The sequence below is a fragment of the Podarcis cretensis genome, assembly GCF_951804945.1.
Source record: "Podarcis cretensis genome assembly, chromosome: 14".
Taxonomy (NCBI): domain Eukaryota; kingdom Metazoa; phylum Chordata; class Lepidosauria; order Squamata; family Lacertidae; genus Podarcis; species Podarcis cretensis.
The window spans coordinates 10,163,243-10,181,812 of record NC_137183.1 but is presented as its reverse complement, the minus strand read 5'-3'; the positions used below and the strand labels follow the sequence as shown (position 1 = coordinate 10,181,812).

Here is an 18,570-nt window from a genome sequence, read left to right as displayed (position 1 = left end):
CTTGGGGAAAGCATTTCTCCACAAGGACCTTGGTCTCCCAAAGCCTTCTAATCTGCTTCATTAACATGCCTCCAGCCAGTGCAAAGATCAGCCCCAGGCCTTGCTGAGGTATTATCTATGGTCAAATGTTACATTCGGTCCAGGTTCACTGGCAAGAAGAACTCTAACTCTCTAATTGGTTAGAACACATTGTATGCAATTCAAATGCTGTATTCAGACTGAAGAATTTGAGTTCTTGCAGTATTTAAAATGAGAATGAGAAAAGGAAAATGCGAGGCAAAGGAGAAAAGAGCCAGTGGCAGCAGAATTGGCAGACTTCTTCAACTTTGGGTCCCCAGACGTTGTTGAACTTTATCCCTCATTATCCACAGCTGGTATAGCAAATGGCCCTGTTTTGATACCCCAGTTGTGTTTTAACACTGTAAGCCCCTTAGGAGACAGGGACCTGTCCTCTCATTCTTTTCATCTATGTACACACATATGCACTATCAGAACATGTATAGCAGTAGTCACTCTGAAGCCCACAAACTAATTTTCATTTGCCAGCAGGCATCCAAGGAAAAACACCCTGACTCAGGTAAAAGGGCAGGCAATCCAAAAGTCTTAAGGGGGGGGGGCGGCTCACCTTTCCCAAGCAGTATTTTGTAGGTAGCCTCCTGCTCACAGATTTCCTGAGGGGATGGCCTTTTGGCTGTAGCTGCTATCCACAATCGACCCCGGTGTGATGTGTACCAAGTCCTGCCTTCTACCCTGGAGAGGGAGGAACAGAAACAGATTCAATCTCCAATCTTCCTCTGCACCCACATTATTCAGGGAACACTGAATTGCCATTCTAGTATCCAAGCCGTGTATTCTGGGGGAGGCAAGCACCCTTGGCACAGAAAGTCCCTTCAAAAGGAAGGCGCTAGTGACAGAATTAAAGTTGCAAGCTGAAAATCCGTGAAAGGGCCTCAGGCATTAACAGACCAGCTTAAGGAATCATGATCTTCAAAGCACCAAAGTTTATACATTTCCCCATTTATCCATAAACTGCTGACACATTTCCCCCTAGCTACAATACACTGCCAGAAACAAACTTTTTACTTTTATTTCAAAGCTGACGTTCTCTGAACTCATCCTGGAGTCTCGCCATACTGACAGCAATGACATATGAGCAAAAGAAGAGCCAGCTGGGTCAGGCCATTAGCCCTTTCAAGTCCAGCATCCTGTTCTTACAGTGGCCACCCAAATTCCTGCGGGAAACCCGCATGCAAAATTTGAGCACAAGCTCACTCTCCTTTCTAGAGTGGCTTAACAATCATTGAATGATTGAGCGAGTGGTTGCTGAACAACTCCAGGCACGCCTGGAAGAAGCGGACCATTTGGATCCCTTCCAGTCGGGATTCAGGCCTCATCATGGGACTGAAACTGCCTTGGTCACACTGGTTGATGATCTCCGGTGGGCTAGGGACAAAGGAGAGAGCTGTTTCCTAGTTCTGCTGGATCTCTCAGCGGCTTTTGAAACCATCGACCATAACATCCTTCTGGATCGTCTAGAGGGGCTGGGAGCTGGGGGCACTGTCATACAGTGGTTCTGCTCCTTCCTCCTGGGCTGTGTCCAGAAAGTGGTGGGGGGGATGAGTGTTCAGACCCCTGGGCTCTCACTTGTGGGGTGCCTCAGGGTTCCGTTCTCTCCCCCATGCTTTTCAACATCTACATGCAGCTGCTGGGAGAGATCATCAGAGGGTTTGGGCTGGGTGTTCATCAGTATGCGGATGATACCCAGCTCTACCTCTCTTTTAAATCAGAACCGGTGAAGGTCCTGTGTGAGTGTCTGGAGGCGGTTGGAGGATGGATGGCAGCTAACAGATTGAGGTTGAATCCTGACAAGACAGAAGTACTGTTCTTGGGGGACAGGAGGTGGGCGGGTGTAGAGGACTCCCTGGTCCTGAATGGGGTAACTGTGCCCCTGAAGGACCAGGTGCGCAGCCTGGGAGTCATTCTGGACTCACAGCTGTCCATGGAGGCACAGGTCAATTCTGTGTCCAGGGCAGCTGTTTACCAGCTCCATCTGGTATGCAGGCTGAGACCCTACCTGCCTGTGGACTGTCTCGCCAGAGTGGTGCATGCTCTGGTTATTTCTTGCTTGGACTACTGCAATGCGCTCTATGTGGGGCTACCTTTGAAGGTGACTCGGAAACTACAACTAATCCAGAATGCGGCAGCTAGACTGGTGACTGGGAGCGGCCACCGAGACCATATAACACCGGTCTTGAAAGACCTACACTGGCTCCCAGTACGTTTCCGAGCACAATTCAAAGTGTTGGTGCTGACCTTTAAAGCCCTAAACGGCCTTGGTCCAGTATACCTGAAGGAGCATCTCCACCTCCATCGTTCTGCCCGGACACTGAGGTCCAGCGCTGAGGGCCTTCTGGCGGTTCCCTCACTACGAGAAGCCAAGTTACAGGGAACCAGGCAGAGAGCCTTTTCGGTAGTGGCACCCACCCTGTGGAACGCCCTCCCATCAGATGTCAAAGAGAAAAATAACTACCAAACTTTTAGAAGACATCTAAAGACAGCCCTGTTTAGGGAAGCTTTTAATGTTTTATAGGTTATTGTATTTTAGTGTTTTATTGGAAGCCGCCCAGAGTGGCTGGGGAAACCCAGCCAGGTGGGCGGGGTATAAATAATAAATTATTATTATTATTACTCCCAAGTAAGTGTGGGAATTAGACCTCTGAGAGGGAAATAGGGGCTTCCCAATAATTCTCAGCATGCTTAAACTACAGTTCCTAGGATTCTTGTGAGGGGAACCATGACTGTTTAAAGTGACATGATGCTGCTTTAAAAGTATGGCCTGAGAGAGTGAGTTGAGGAACAGTCAGTTTGCAAAAGAGGTGCTGAAGCCCAAGACTGCTTGGAAGAGCCATGCAGTCTCCACACTCTCAAAAGCACAGGAGTCAAATACAGCAAGGAAGCAGTGAGGTGGTCCCCATATTAATTGATCAAATTTCTATCACCCCTTTTCTTTGAGGAGCTCAAGATGCTATAGGTGGCATTGGCCCTTGTTACCCGCTCCACAGCTGAATGAATGAATGAACTTTATTACGGTCACAGACCAGGATAAAACAACAACAACATATAAATAGAATAGCAGTTAGGATTTTTTTTTTAACTGATAAATGTTGGAGCAAATAAGGACGAAGAAACAAGCTCCACAACTGTGTGAGGCAGCTTAGGCTACGAAACAGTGACTTGCCCAATGACACTTAGCTTATTCCACAGCCAAGCAGCAACCTGATCACATCAGAAGTGGTTTAATTAATTAATAATAATAATAATAATCATAATAATATTTTCCCAGCCACTCTGGGCGGCTTACAGCATATCTAAAAACATAAAACATCAAGCGTTAGAAACCTCCCAATTGTCTCCAATGCTGGCTCATAATAAATTCAAGGTTAACACAAAACTCATTTTGCAACCATACCTGGACTTGAATACTCTGAATTGTATCTAATGTAACAGAAGTCCAATTGAAATTAGTAAATACAGGCAATGACCATTTCGTGTGGGGGTTCCATTCCCAGCTCCTGCGCATGTCAGCAGAGCATGCATAAGCCCTGTACCACACCCCCATTCTGCCCTCCTCCAGGTTCAAAAAGACCTGTGCATCAGTTGGAGCCACCTAAAATGGCCACGGCCTGTATGACTAAGTTATAGCCATTAACTTCAACAGATCTGCCCTGAGTGGGACTAGCGATAGATACAACCCTCAGTCTTCTGATCTACATTTAAGTGAATACAGCAGTTGTTCAAAAGGTTATTGCTTTTCCACCCAGAGGAATAGAGGAAAACACTGCCACCTAACACTTGAAATGGGAAGTGAAAATTTTAAGGCCAGAAGCCAGTAAGCATAGTATAGGTCAAAGTTAATCACTAGAAGCTGGTCCTTGAAAAAATATGTAACATTTAATTTTACTACACACTTTCTCCAAGAAGCTGACAGTTCCGAGCCCTTTTATCTTGACAGCACCCCTGTGAGACAGCCCAAGCAGGGATTTGAACCTGTCCCCAGGTCTAAGTTCAGTGCTCCAGCTGATGCATTAGATTCCTTTCACCCTCTATTACATGAATAAGCCTTTACTGAAAATTAAGCCCCAAGGAATATTTCTGCAAGTGAAAGCTCTCCTTGTGTCTCTTATGTTGCAGCAAGGACAAAAGTGCCTCATGTCCCTGTTATTTACACACTTCAGTTACTGTCACAGAAAATTAAGAGGCTCTGGAGAACGCTCATTAGATAAGACAGGCCATTCCATTTAAGGGAAAATCATCCTCAACAGATAACTGCACAAGGGTTTCCCTTAAACAAGCTGCTCCCTGTCTCAAATGCTCCCAGTTTCAGGTCTTCTGCTTACCTTTTTATCCCTTTGACCAGCAATGAGGCCCAAGGCTGATGCATGCTAAGGCACCAGCCATCATCCGAGATCTCCTGTATCTCTCGGTCCTGAATTCGTAAACGACTTCTTTCCAAACATGCCTCGCTTCCAGCCTCTGCAGAAGGGATATTTTTCCTGTGCAGGAGCAAACCAGTCTGCTCCACCCACTAAAAACAAGAAGAACATACAAAAAGGTTAACATTTCTCCATTTAAACTGCAAAACAGGGAGGCGTGAAAGTGTGTCTCATGTGTTTTGTAGCTTGTAGGTTCTATCAGGATCGTCCTACTCATGTGTAAGACCCTGGCAGAGACACATACCCGACTGGCATGTTCTCTCCCTCCTGGTCGGTCATTCGGGAGTTCAAAAGCTTCCTCTAGCCCGAACACCACAGCGACTGATACCAAGAGGCATCAGCACACTTCAGGATCCTTCAGAGTGTTAGCAGTTTGCGTAACAGACTCAGCAGCACAGCATTTTGGCTAATCTACTTTATTTACATATAATACACTTGGAGCATTCTGATTCAGCTCCTTCCTCTTTCTCATCAGACAGCAAAGAGAAAGAACAAAGGACAATAGTCCTACATCACGGAACACAGTAGTATAAACATCCTGTCTCTGTCCCACTCTGTCCCACTTCCCACTCTGTGGAATGAAAACATACACCGTCATGTGATTAAAACCAATCCCATGACTGCAAGCACGGAGCAAGAATCCTATCAGATTCCAGGTGACAGCCCAGACTCAAACCTCAACAAGTAATCCTCCAATGAGGACCCTGAAGATCTGGGGAAGCATACACAATCCCATGCAACTACAGTGGTACCTCGGGTTACAGACACTTCGGGTTACATGTTTTTTCAGGTTGCGGACTGCTGGAAACCTGGAAGTACCGGAAAGGGTTACTTCCGGGTTTTGCCGCTTGTGCATGCACAGAAGCGCCAAATTGCGCTTCGCGTATGAACAGAAGAAGCACCAAATCGCGTCACGTGCATGCACAGATGTGGCGCTGCAGTTTACGAACACTTTGGGTTGCGGACGTGCCTCCGTCACGGGTTACATCCGCAACCCGAGGTTCCACTGTGCCAGAAGACCCTGCTGCCCAGGAATAATAGCAATTTATTAATTGCCCCAGTCACTGGGTGGCTTCCAACATATGCAAAAGCATAAGAAAACCTCACTAGGCCTCCAACAGGAGATACCGTGGACAGACCCCATGGCTGGTTCTCTGCCTCACTAGTGGCAAAAGAGCCCTTGTTCAAGCAACACTATTTAGAGAATAAATGGCCAAACTGTGCATTGCTGGACTCTACTGTCGTATAAGTTATAGAAATAAAAAAAAATTAAAAGTTGAGATGTGTGTGAGAAAGGTTGAATGAGTGAAAGTCGGAATGTGAAAGTTGTGAGAAAAGGACAGAGCGACAGTTGTGCGTGAGCTCATGCTATAGCTGTTAAGGACAAAGGAAGGAGGCAAAGATAAGAAAGTTGCTATGCCTTGTGATTAGAAGAAGCTAGTGAAAGGATTACTGCCATATATGGACATAATTGCCCCTTTGCTTGTAAATGTATGAATACTTGTGCTTTTTCATATTTGGTGTACCACCCTTTCAACTACTTGCTGGCTGCAGCTGTGTTGTACTAGCTTTGCAACACCAGTTGCATCTGGAAGATCATAGGTTCCCCACCTGAGATCTAGAATTTTGTTAAGGAGGAAGAGTACTGACCACAGGAGCTGGTTGGAGAAGGTTTGGGTTCACCAAGACTCCGGATTCTTCATATTTTCCTTCAGGGTTCTGCATTGGCTTGGTCAAGGTTCCCCTACTGATAGCTTCAATTGTTTCATCCAATCTGCAAGGAGAGCCAACCAGTTTTACGTTAAGTCTTTGCAACTACCCTGCACCTGTCCAACTGAAAATGCCTTTCCAGGCTCCCTTCACCTTCTTTGCTAAATGAAACTTCTTTGCTTGGAGAAAGATAGAAACACCACGCATAGGCTACACAACTGTAGCAGACCTCCACCATAGGAATTGCAATGTCAGTGGCGAGGTGATAAAAAGACCAATTCATGAAATGCACCAGTTGCCATGAAAGGTTAATGGACCCTCTGACTGTTGTAGGATTTCAACAATCAACAAGGGATGGTCAGCAACATGCAGCACTTGTGAGTTTTCCAGCAGCACATGACTGGCTATTGTAGAGACAGAAAGCTTGACTAGATGGACAGACCTTGGCTTAATTCAGCAAAGCAATTCTTCTTTTCACACAAAGGAAAAGTTTAATGACCACTCAGTAAACCAGTTTTTTTCTGGTGCAAGGGTCCTAGCAAACTAACTCTGAACTTAAATATTTTATGTGCAAGTCTATATTATTAATAATGAAAAATGTTCCCAGGAGGTGCATTTAGGATCAAAATGAATGAGGCTAGGGTACTTCACCAAATCCTTACAGCACCGTGATTCAAGCCCTGATCTGTTTCACTTCAGGCTATTACATTCATCACTAGGAGCAGATGCACAGAAGTACCATCTTGGGAGCCTCGCCTGTTCGATTCCACACACACTCTGTCCTTGTTTGTGCATGTGACTGTGATCTCACAAAACAGGAAGTGGAAGTGAGAAGACCATCAACAGTAAGAGCAAACTATTTGATTACAAGTCCTACTCCTAAAGGGGAGAAGGATGAGACAAGGGGGAAAGACCAGCCTCAAACATTACATCCATTTGACCAAAAAAGGAGCAGTTGCTTCTGTAGCCACCAAGCTTTCCTCTTTGTCAAAAGTGAATCCACCACCCTGACCTACTGTGCCATGATACTCACTTGCTGTGATAGTCTGCCATGCCACCCTGTTCCTCCAGGATCTGCCGTCCAGCAAAGTCGATTGTGATCTTTTTGGAGAGTCGAGAAGCATGCCTCAGCTCCCGTAGCTCCTTCTCTCTCTTTTCCAGTACTTCCCTCTCCTGTTTTGAGAGCCACTGATTGGAGTCGGTAGCAAAGTAGTCTGACTCGTCATCGATGACTTGAGTTCGGCGCGCACTAGCATGAAAACCAGAAGACGGTCACCCAGCAGCCGAGGGAAACACGGTGTCATTACAAAGGACTGATTTGTTCCTCTAGCCCTGCACAGTTTGCTTCAGGAGTGGGCAACCTGTGGCTCCTCATGCTCATTTCATGTAGCTCTCAGCCTATTCTCATGCAAGTGGCAAGGAGGGCAGAAAGTGGAGTGGAGAGAGGAAAGAAAGAAAGAAAGAAAGAAAGAAAGAAAGAAAGGAAGGAAGGAAGGAAGGAAGGAAGGAAGGAAGGAAGGAAGGAAGGGCTTGCCAACCTCTGGCTTTCATCTTGCTCGGTGCGTACATGTAGTTTGCAACAGGGATTGCAGCCCTCAAAAGACAAAAGGGGGGAATACCCCACCCCTCTCCAGGGGCTCCAGGGAGAGGTCCTTCCCATCACCTGCTATCTGACCCCGTTTTTATCTGCAGGTGTCAGGGAACATAGGAAGCTGCCTTATACAGAGTCAGACCAGTGGTCCATTTGGCTTGGTTCTGTCTACAGATATACTGACTGGCAGCAGCTCTTCAGGGTATAAGACGAGGTTGTCTCCTAGCCTTACTTGGAGATGCTGGGGACTGAACCTTCTAGGATCCTCTGTATGCAAAGCAACTGATCTCCCACTAAGCTATTAGATGCTAACAGCCCATGATAGCATCTGTAAGTAAAAAATTAATCTGTGGGTGCACAGTGGATTCAAGAGAAATTGGATGGGAACTCTCTAAAGGGAGATCAGAATGTTTGGTGATTAATAATAATAATAATAATAATAATAATAAATAAAGCGATAAAAGATAAAACATTAAAGACTTCCCTAAACACACTAGCACACTACTTCTTGCCATGTAGCACAGAGATGATCTTTGATGTCAGATACTACAAGTCCTATATTCCTTTACTTATTTTCTTACATTTATAGTCCACCTTTTTCCTGGCATACACGTGGTTCCCAGGCTACACACACTCACTAGACCCAATCCTGCATAACGTCAACAAGGCAGTGGCTCACATGCCTTTGGACCACACCCTGAGGCAGTAAGAGACAGTCAATGGCCAGTTGCTCGTAACAACTGGCCATGGTGGTAGAAGAGGTTTTTTTAGGGTAACACAACTGCTGCAGCCACACTGGGTGCCATGCTGCAGGGGGTGCCACAACTATGCTGTAGAACGGAGTGCAAGAGGGATGACGACGACTGAATTTTAGGGTCACACAGGGTGCCACTAAAATGTGAGAGCCCAAAGTCTGGCAGCTGGGTTTAATAGGAGCTGCAATGCAGCAACATCTAGAGAGCTACAAGTTCCCCATCCCTGGTCTACAGCACGGGACAGAGGTGACCGAATGAACACTGCTTCACACATATGCTAGGGACAGAAGCAAAGCAGGCACAGTTTCTATTCTCTCAATCTGAGGATCTGAAATTGTCACATTCACCACCTTGCTGGTGTTATCCTGCTAAAACGCAAATCCAGCTGGTCGAGATTCAGCAATTGGCATAGTGGGCATCTTCACATCTAAGCTTTTAAAGAAAACCTCAAGGTTTTTCTGTCAAAAGCAACCTGCTGAGTAAAAAATGAAACGTGTGTGCTTTATACAAGAGAAAGTGCAAGAACAGGGCCAAGGACAGAAACTGCAAATATTAATATTGGAAATCGGTCCTCAAAGCTTTAGCAGAGAGTTCAGCTTGTGGTTCAGGCTGCTCATAAAGAAGGATTGGACAATCTTTCCTCTCAGGAAGTCTTTGGATCTAGACACATGTCTAACTCGCTCTGTCACGTACCTTGTTTTGTCATACTCCAGCAGCTTGTCCTTGTGCTTCACAGCCACCTCCAGACCTGCCTTGAGTCGAGACTCCTGGCGGGGGAGTATGTCCTTGCCACTTATATCCACCTTTCCAGAACTCTCAGTGCCTGAAATCCACAAGAGTTCATTGTGACCTGCACTCCATGCATCAGTTTACACATCCACCTGGCAGAGATTGCACTGGTGGCACTTTGAGAATAATTTCTGCATAGGCTTGCCTGTACACCAACACACAAAGAGGGGATGGGGAACCTTTTCATCTGTCAAGGGATGCATTCCCTTGGCACATGGGTGGGGTGAAGCTGGTGGGGGATGCAGACCAGAGCCAAAAGTGGGCAAAGCCATCCCCCTTTCTCCCACATTTGCACCCTGCCTTGCCACCCACATGAAATTGGGCTGGTAACCATTTGCTACTTGCTGCCCACTTCTGATATAAGATGAGGAAGAGAATCCAAACCACTTTCTCTGCAGAGGAACAAATGCTCCATTTGGAGGGAGCAGTTTGAATCCGTGGCAAATAGAGCATTCATTTCCCCCCTCAGGAGAGGAAGTGGTTTCAATCCATATCAGACTTCTAAAGGTCTCTGATTGGCTCTGAAAGTGCATTTATAGTTGGGGACCAAGCAAGACACTCAAATAAAAATGGTTGACAACAGCCACCAAAGACTGCTGCAAGTGCAACGTCCAACCCAGCCAGGGTTATCCAGAAGGAAGTGGCGTTAAAACAACTTATGGACAGGACACTTTTAGCTATCCTTCTAAATAAAACTTAAAATACTCTAACCTGTGTAAGAAAGGATTGCCTTCTTGCAAATCTTTAAAGTTAGCAAAATTCCCTGATCCTGCAAACAAGGTCTGTGTTCAAGTCTCCCCCCCCCCCCAAAAAAAAAAAAGCTACCAACCTGCCAGGAGCTTCTTCAACAGCTTCTGGCTCTTGTTGGAATCTCGTTGCAAGACATCCTGCTCTTCTTTTGTGCACACCTAAAAGAGAATGGAGAACTATGAGATCTGCTCTCTCCATGCAGGAACACATGGCCATGCAATTGCCTTCTACGGTTGGCTCATCAGCACCATCTGCTGACTTGTATGCCACTTTCCTACAGAATTATGCCTAAGGTGGCTCACCTCATTTCAAATGAACAGTATAACAATTTAAAAAAACCACACACATTGGAAACAGGTAGAAATAATCATAGTATCTGTTATATATATAAAATCAATTTATACAACCAATATATAAAACAATACAAGTAGCTAACCAAATTTAATAGCATAAACTGAACAGAAAACAGAATAATACTAACACAAAACATCTAAAACATCACCATGTTCCAGATGACGCACCTGCACCCAATAGTTTGGGACCAACAAGACTCACAATTTTCAAACATCCAAAGACCCCCATCCTCATCTAGCCCATTATTCTTCAAATGGCCCATTGGTCAGAACCCAGTACTGGATCACAGCCTGAGCTAAGGTGAGTGACACTAACAGCACTAGCACCATCTGAAAACATGATAATAAATTAAGAAATGGGCCCACAAATGCATATTTGGCCCACTGCTGATTCTAGCCCAGTGCTGTCTACACTGAGTGGCAGTAACTCCACAAGGTGCCAAGCAGCATGCCCCACCTCTGCTGCTCACAGGCTGCCATCTAGATCCAGAAAATGAAATTTCTACACACTATTCATAACACCTGTTATCAAGTGCCTATTTTTTTTCTAAGCACTGTGCATATATGAAAGGGCAGCCATAAGAAGATTCGAGGTGCACTCCTGTCTTTGTCTGCTTCCCATGGCTCCCGTTTCAGATTGTACCTCAATTTGCTAGGTGGGGTTAATCTGTTGAATTCCACCTTTCACCTGCTCCCTGCTCAATACCAAAATCCACCAGGAGTTCTGAAATGCAGCTTCCATGACAGCCCTTGTAATTCTCCTGGAACTGCTTCTCATGGTACTGGTTTATGAAGTTTCAAAGCAAGATGCCGGGACATTAAATCAGCTTATGTCTGCGAGGCAAACTATGTTTAGAATAAAACTTCAAAGGAAGGTCTAAGAACATGCATCCATGTCACATGAGAAGCAGCTCTCTCTTTGATGAGAGATTTAGATCTGAACAGCAAAGAGGGATAAGTCTTTCCTCTTTTCCCTGAGAAGTATAACAGAGATAGCTTAGTGCACTATACAGGATACTGAACAATATAGTGCTAACCTGATATAATTAAGCAAGGTACAAACTGAGGGGCACGCAAATATATACAGGAGGTTGTTAACATACCAGTGTCCCACAGAATAAGCAAGGCCCAGAGCCTTCTTGCTCACAGACGATGCGCCCACATGTCAGACAGTTGTTGATGAGTTTGTGCTTCTGAGCCAGGCACTCGCAAGGGTGGCGCCCCGGGAGCATGACTGTCAGTTTGTCCTGACCCTCCTTCGTGTACAAATTGACGTATTTTGCCTTCTTCTTGCAGGAGGAGCTGCCACTGTTTATTTCCTGGGCCTAAGTTATGCGGAGGTGTTGCAGGAAGGGAGAAGAAAACACATTTCAGAGAACAAATGGCATGAGAATCTTCTGAACTGGAATGCCTTATCTATTTTTCCACTTCTTTTTCACCAACGTAAAGATTGTGGAAGGTTCCCTCGGGACAAAACAAGCTAATCATTGTCCCCTCTTGCAGAGTTTGTTTGGTACTCAAGTTTTTTATGCCCCACCTATCAGGGAAGTCTTCCAGTTATCTCTAGCTTAACTTTATCAACTTACATTATCATGCAGGACAAGGAGAAGCCATGTCATCTGTATCATCAAATTATCATTATGAGAATAGGGAATCGTGGCAGCAGAACTATTTCTGCCAAGCACAGAACCATACAAACAACTTTCTGAGATTTGATTGCAAGGATTTGTCCTATGCCTTCATGAGATATGAACAGATCTTTAAGGCACCCTACTTGGGAGAAAGAAGAGAAAGCTGGCATGGCCCTCACAATGCCAAACAAACCTCCACTGTCAGTCCATACACCCCTGAATACCAGTTGCTGGAAATCAGAAGTGGGTAGAGTGTTGTTGCACTCGGGTTTTGCTGATGGGCTTCCCAGAAGCATCTGGTTGGCTACTGTGAGGACAGAAGGCTGGACTAGATTGGCCATTGGCCTGATCAGCAGGCTCTTCTTTTGTTTTTACTTCATTTGTGAGGGGCAGAACTTTGTATTCCCATTGCCTTGAAAAGACCCATGAGTCCATATGCTGGCTGGCAGAAGAGGGGAGGGCGAGCAACACCCACTCCATGTGCATCTGTCAGAAAGCTGGTGGCCAGTTGCGAGAGAGCAAGGAAACCAAAAGGTTGAATGTGGGGTGGGGTGTCCATCGTATGAGTGTGGGGTGAGTTTAGTTAAGTGGGGAACCTCCTATGAGACAATAAAAGATTTCTTAATGAAAGTTTACAGGTGATCATTGGAGAGGATGAAGTAAAGGAGCACCTAATTGGGATCTGGATTACATTTTATCAAATGGGTCTGCTAGGCTTTCATAAAATGTACCGATACGATTTTTAAAATTGTACTTAAATATGCACAGGAAATTGCTTTGAACAAACTGGAAAACAGGGTGTGAATTATTTAATAAATTGTGTTTAAAAAAAAGTTAGTGTGAATGTGCAGAATCAAAATGGTGGGAAATTTGCAGACAAAAGCCTAATTGTGTGTTAATGCTGTTGGTCACAAGTGTTCCCACTGTATTCAATAAAAGAAACAGTGGCATACTATATATATATTTCTCGTTGTGAATAAAAATCTGAACACAAAAACCAATGCCTCAACTATTTGGAAACAGTAGTCACTTCATCCATTTCAATGGCTTTATTCCTGTGATTTTTATGGTAAAAGATTAGGCAACACTTATTCAGCTGCCAAGAGATCTGCTGAGACTACAGTGCCATCCATCACAAAGGACCCTATGGAAAGCTTTCTAGGAGAGAGAGGGAGCTGGGCAGGCAGGCAACAAATACATTAGGGCCTGCTCTAGCTGGCCCTGCTCTATCTATTACCACCCGCCCTGTTAGAAGGATTCCAGGAGAGAAAGGGAAGCAGATGAAGACCACCTCAGAGTTTGATCCAGCTAAATTGTACCCTCTCGCCACTTTTAATGTTATTGCAAGTCAGCAAAACTTGGAAAACCGGGTGAGTGGAAAATATTTTTGAGAGAAAATAGCACGGACTGCACACTCTGGAAGACTTTGAGACAAACAAAGCAGTCTAAATGAGAACGTATGCCATTAATCCTTTGTATTTTTAGCCACAGAAGAAAAAGGAACAGCACACACTGACTTTGCATATTTGTTTAAATTCTCAACAAGAAAAGTATGTAAGAAATCAACAGTCAGAACTCCTTGAACTCTAATTTGGGCTTCAGGTGATTTCCCTTTTTAACTTTTCCTACTTAGGTCCTTAAAAAGCACGTGGAAAGAAAGTGGAAAGATTCTGGCCACTTATGACAGATTTATTAATGCATTCCATGATAAAAGATGAAACATTTGACTCTCAGAATAGCAGACTCCTTACCAGTCCCCACAACTGAAATACAATGGCCCCTTTATGCTCTTCAAGTAAAAAATTACAACCATTGCTTTTTTGTTTTGAAGATTAGGCTTCTGTCTTTGGATAAAGCACCCACAAAGTCAATCTGACCCAATGGTGGACAACAAATGCGCCTACCTTGGCTAAATCTAGTGGTGTTTTTACTTCCTCTACAGGCTGTTCAGCTTCAACATGAACAGGTGCTTCCTGTTTGTTTCTCCCTTTGCGTCTTCCCCTCTTGACTTGGTCTCCTGGCCGAAGAACCTCTGAGCTATCTAAAAGAGAATGTACAGTAAAGAAAAATTCAATAGCTCCTGCTACTCCTCTCCCCTTCTCCTTGTAACATTCACTTGCTCTCTGCACCACATCACTTGCCATCAGCACAAGTCAATGCGCAACAATTTACCATCAGCATGAGGAGCACCTAGAACAATTCAGATTAAGATCTCATATTTTTTCAGTAATGCAACTGGATTCAGTGGTAATCTAAAAATGCTGCAATCTTGCGATCAAAGAGTTATTTCTTCTACTTACTGCCTCATTATACTCCCACTTACCATCTTTTTTCCGATATATTGGCAAAGGGTCAGAAGTTGGCTGACAGGACTTTTGCCATCTGGCTACCAGCTCATCCACAAAGTGCTTCTTCTTGCCATCTGCCCCCTGGATTAGGTCAGTGACATAATCTCGAATCTCCTCCTCATCCTCAATAGACAAGATATATCTATAAAGGAACAGAATGTGCAGAAGCTTCTAGGAGTGCTTTGTTCAAAAGACAACATGAGGGCTAAATGCTTTTGCTACTTAATTTCTCAACATGCTATTTGTATAATGAGACTTCTAAGGGCACTGGGGCAAAATAAATAACTAAATGAGACAACGTAGTAGCAAATTAGAGTTACGGCTGAATGCATCGGGAAATAATATACAAACTCCACATTCAGAAAGATCAGTGCACCCCCTTCTTATTGATTTAACAAAATTTATCGACCACTTGATTACAAGAAAACATCCAAGCAGTTTACAAAGTATAAAATGAAACATTCTTGATAAAACAGTTAAAAGCAAGTATTCAAACGCATTCAAGATATCATTAAAATCAACAGTAGAAATACATGTAACTTCTCTATGTCTGAATAGGCTTGCATAAACAAAAATGTTTCAAAAATGTTTAAATAGGTACCAAAAAGTGTATAGGAAAAGTGACTCCCTGATGTTAATAGGCAGGGAGTTTCAACGTGTGGGCGCTGCTGTACTAAAAGAGTGATTTCTTCTTACTTTTTATCCAATAAATTAAAACATGATTTGTTATTAAGCTTTTTTTTCCTCCTAGTTAAAAAAAGAGACAGTCAAAAGCAGTGGTGCCCAAGGAACTGAGGTGCCAACAAGGCTGTCAGCTAGATGGGGGAGGGGAAAGGGAACCATTCTAGCCTCTGCCTGTATTTTTAACAGTGTTTTGATCTGCAGAAATCAGCAGGTGGAGCACTTTACAGGACAGATATATGCAGCAGCTACAACAGCTGCTGTTGTCTTCCCCCACCCCCTCTGCGCGCATATATGTATAATTGAATTTGAATATTACATCATAAAATTAAAAAGAAAATACACCATCCATCGGTTAACAAAAATATGTTATATAGAAAGTAAAATGTTACTAAAAAATAAATGTTGTATATACATAAAATAAAGTTCTTTCATCCTTTGAGACTTCCATCTCTCTCAGTGTAGGTCCTTCGTTTCCTCGATAACTGCATTTGTTGTAACAATTAACTTAAGATATATTGTCTATATTCTTTATACTGACTGGCAACAGCTGCCATTGGCAACTCAAAATATCAGTATCACTCAATTAGGGCTGACACATGCTTATGCTCTCCCATTCTACTGGGTTCCTGTGCCTTTAACTGCGCAGACAAACAGAAATACATTTGTTTTCTCCTGTCTGACTGTGATAAATGGTCATCTATAGGACCTCCTTACTTGAACAAGTAGAATAAAATCGAAGACACATGCATGCAATCTACAGTAATCTCCTAACTAGGTTGTTGTTGTTGAACTACAGTAATTGTAACTTTATTCTTAGAATCACAGAATTGTAGAGTGGGAAGGGACCCCAAGGGTCATCTAATCAAACCCCCTGCGATGCAGGAATCTTAGCTGAAGGATCCATGACAGATGGCCATTCTTGTATGAACTTTCACAGTACTTTTTACAGGCCAGGAGCAAAAGTTGCCAGGATTTTATTATTGTAAGTAAATAGATTTAACTGAACAGGAGAAGAAGAAATTCAACAGGCCTTAGAATAACATTTTCTAAAAAAAAAGAAGATTTTCTTTTAGGAATTGTAAATGCCAAAATTCCAAGTGACCAGAAGAGACTTTTTATGTATGTGACTACTGCTGCCTGGACACTATTAGCCCAGAGATGGAAAGCAGGCAGTCTCTTCCAGAGAAGAATGGCAGATTAAACTGGACTATGCAGAAACAGCAAAGCTGACCAGAAGAATCAGGAATCCCAAAAATTTCAATAATGGGGGAAATATACAATTTATCTTTAAAAAAATCATTGTAAACAATTAAAATTATTAGTAGGATTGGAATGACACTCGTAGTTAAAAGTTGGACTATGGTTTTATTGGAGATTAAATAGAATTGGATTAACAGAGAAGGTGCAGGAGAAAAAGTTAACATAAAGACCCACAAAAGTGGAGGGGGTTAGTCCAAGGGAACTTATGGAAATTGTTTTATTTGTTTGCTCGGTGAAAATTTAAAAATAGTGATTAATGACGATTACATCAATTTATTGCCATTCTCCTTGCTTCCTGCCAATGCATTGTGTGGGTAGAATTCAGATTTGCTAGGAATTGTTTTTGCTATTTATTTTGCCTTTCTGTTTTTGAGGCTTTTTCGGTTAATTTGTTTTTGTGACCATGTGGAACCCAGTTCAGCTACTGATTGATTGATTGGTTGTGTGACTGCGGAAATGGATAAAAGCCCCCACATGCAAGCAATGACTATCATCAGTGCAGTAAGAAAAAATTTTAATTTTAATTTTTATCATCTGCAACGCTGTCTTATTTGTTTTATAGTATGGTACATTTATTATTGCTTTCATTTTATGGCTCAGTGGTCTCATTAGATAGTAAAATTCATGTTAAGTTGCTGTTTTAGGAGTTGTTTTTAAAAGTCTGGAACGGATTAATCCGTCTCGTATTACTTTCTATGGGAAAGCGCGCCTTGATTTTGGAACGCTTTGGTTTTGGAATGGACTTCCAGAACAGATTAAGTTTGAGAACCAAAGTATCACTGTAATAATAATAATAACAGACATGTCAACTCCGGTGGCTGTACAGTGTGAGACACGTCCGCAACCTGCAGCACCGTGTATGCGCACACACGGGTTGCGATTCGGTGCTTCTGCACATGTGCAAAGCGCAATTTAGTGCTTCTGCGCATGCGCCTGAAACCCAGAAGTAACGTGTTCCGGTACTTCTGGGTTTCGGCGCGTCCATAACCCAAAAATGTGCACCTTGAAGCGTCTGTAACCCAAGGTATGACTGTATTGGCATTTCTGCCTCTCCTACAGCTGCTAAAGCAGGCATAGGCAAACTCCAACCCTCCAGATGTTTAGGACTACAATTCCCATCATCCCTGACCCCTGGTCCTGTTAGCAAGGGATGATGGGGATTGTAGTCCCAAACATCTGGAGGGCCGGAGTTTGCCTATATGCCTGTGCTAAAGGCACAGGAGCCCCACCGGGCCTAGCGTCGGTGGCCTGCCAAGCGAAAAGGGGGCGACTCGCCTCTCCCTGTCACAACGCCGGCAGCACTTTCTCTCCACAACCACCGCGCGGGATAACCGGCTCGGCGAATCGACCCTTTTCCCCTCCCCTCCTCTCCCCTCAGCTCACTGGACAAGCTCCTCGCCGACGTCCAGCCCGAAGCCGCCACGCAGCTGCCCCACACACCACGACACGAGCGCCCCAGCCGCGGCCTCCATCCCGGCTTCTGCCCGAGTTCCTCTCGGTGCTGGGGGAAGGAAAGAGTGGGTGCACCTTCTCCGTAAGCCGGCGGCAACTTGGTGCATCGCCGAACAATCTCGGCTTTGCAACTAGGGCTGTGCATCGATAGTTCCGGTTCTGAATTAATCCGGAAGAACAGATCTTTGGGTCCGCTTAGCAGTCGTCAGTGGCCGTCAGGTCCCAGGACCGTCTTAGGAAAAAGATCCTAAAGACGGCGGACACTAGAAGACCATTACTTAGGGTTTTAAATTGCCCAGCTGTACCTCTGATTCCAACATAAGCAAAGTGTGGTTTATTTAGGAGACAGAGTGATAAATAAGGGTGGAAGAGACTTGGATTCTCAGTTTCTCTAAACCAGGAAGCAAACTGGGTGGGTGATCTTGAGCCAATAATCCCATCTCATCCTAAACCTACCTCACAGGATTGTAATGAATTTTTTTTTTAAAGAGTGTGTGCCTAAAAAGCCCCAGTTTAGCATTTCCTTTAAGAGAATATGCTGTGAACCATTTGTCATTTGTGATGTCTTTTTCCAGGCTTACAGTATCCCTTCTGAGGTGGAGTGTCTAAAATTTTACCCAGTTTTCCAAATTTATTTAAAATCCTCATTGTTAAGCCAGGATTGCAGATGACATTTTTATTGTCAGTCCCATTTCTAATAATAGCATGACATTTTCCATTTTCATTGCCCCCCCCCAACTGAGAATTTCATTGA

At 44.0% G+C, this 18,570-nt stretch overlaps 1 protein-coding gene across 1 annotated transcript in view; it reads right to left on the bottom strand.

Annotated features, from left to right (window-relative positions):
• Nucleotides 1-17,923, bottom strand: part of TRIP4 (thyroid hormone receptor interactor 4) — a gene marked incomplete at its 5' end in the record, with an annotated part of 42,786 nt that extends 24,863 nt beyond the window's left edge. The window contains 10 exons of the mRNA XM_079953301.1: nucleotides 626-750; nucleotides 4,398-4,585; nucleotides 6,144-6,267; nucleotides 7,237-7,452; nucleotides 9,243-9,372; nucleotides 10,168-10,246; nucleotides 11,545-11,766; nucleotides 13,977-14,113; nucleotides 14,396-14,562; nucleotides 17,748-17,923. Coding sequence (XP_079809427.1) covers nucleotides 626-750; nucleotides 4,398-4,585; nucleotides 6,144-6,267; nucleotides 7,237-7,452; nucleotides 9,243-9,372; nucleotides 10,168-10,246; nucleotides 11,545-11,766; nucleotides 13,977-14,113; nucleotides 14,396-14,562; nucleotides 17,748-17,923 — 1,564 coding nt within the window. The remainder of the gene's footprint in view (nucleotides 1-625; nucleotides 751-4,397; nucleotides 4,586-6,143; nucleotides 6,268-7,236; nucleotides 7,453-9,242; nucleotides 9,373-10,167; nucleotides 10,247-11,544; nucleotides 11,767-13,976; nucleotides 14,114-14,395; nucleotides 14,563-17,747) is intronic.
• Between the last annotated feature and the right edge of the window lie 647 nt (nucleotides 17,924-18,570).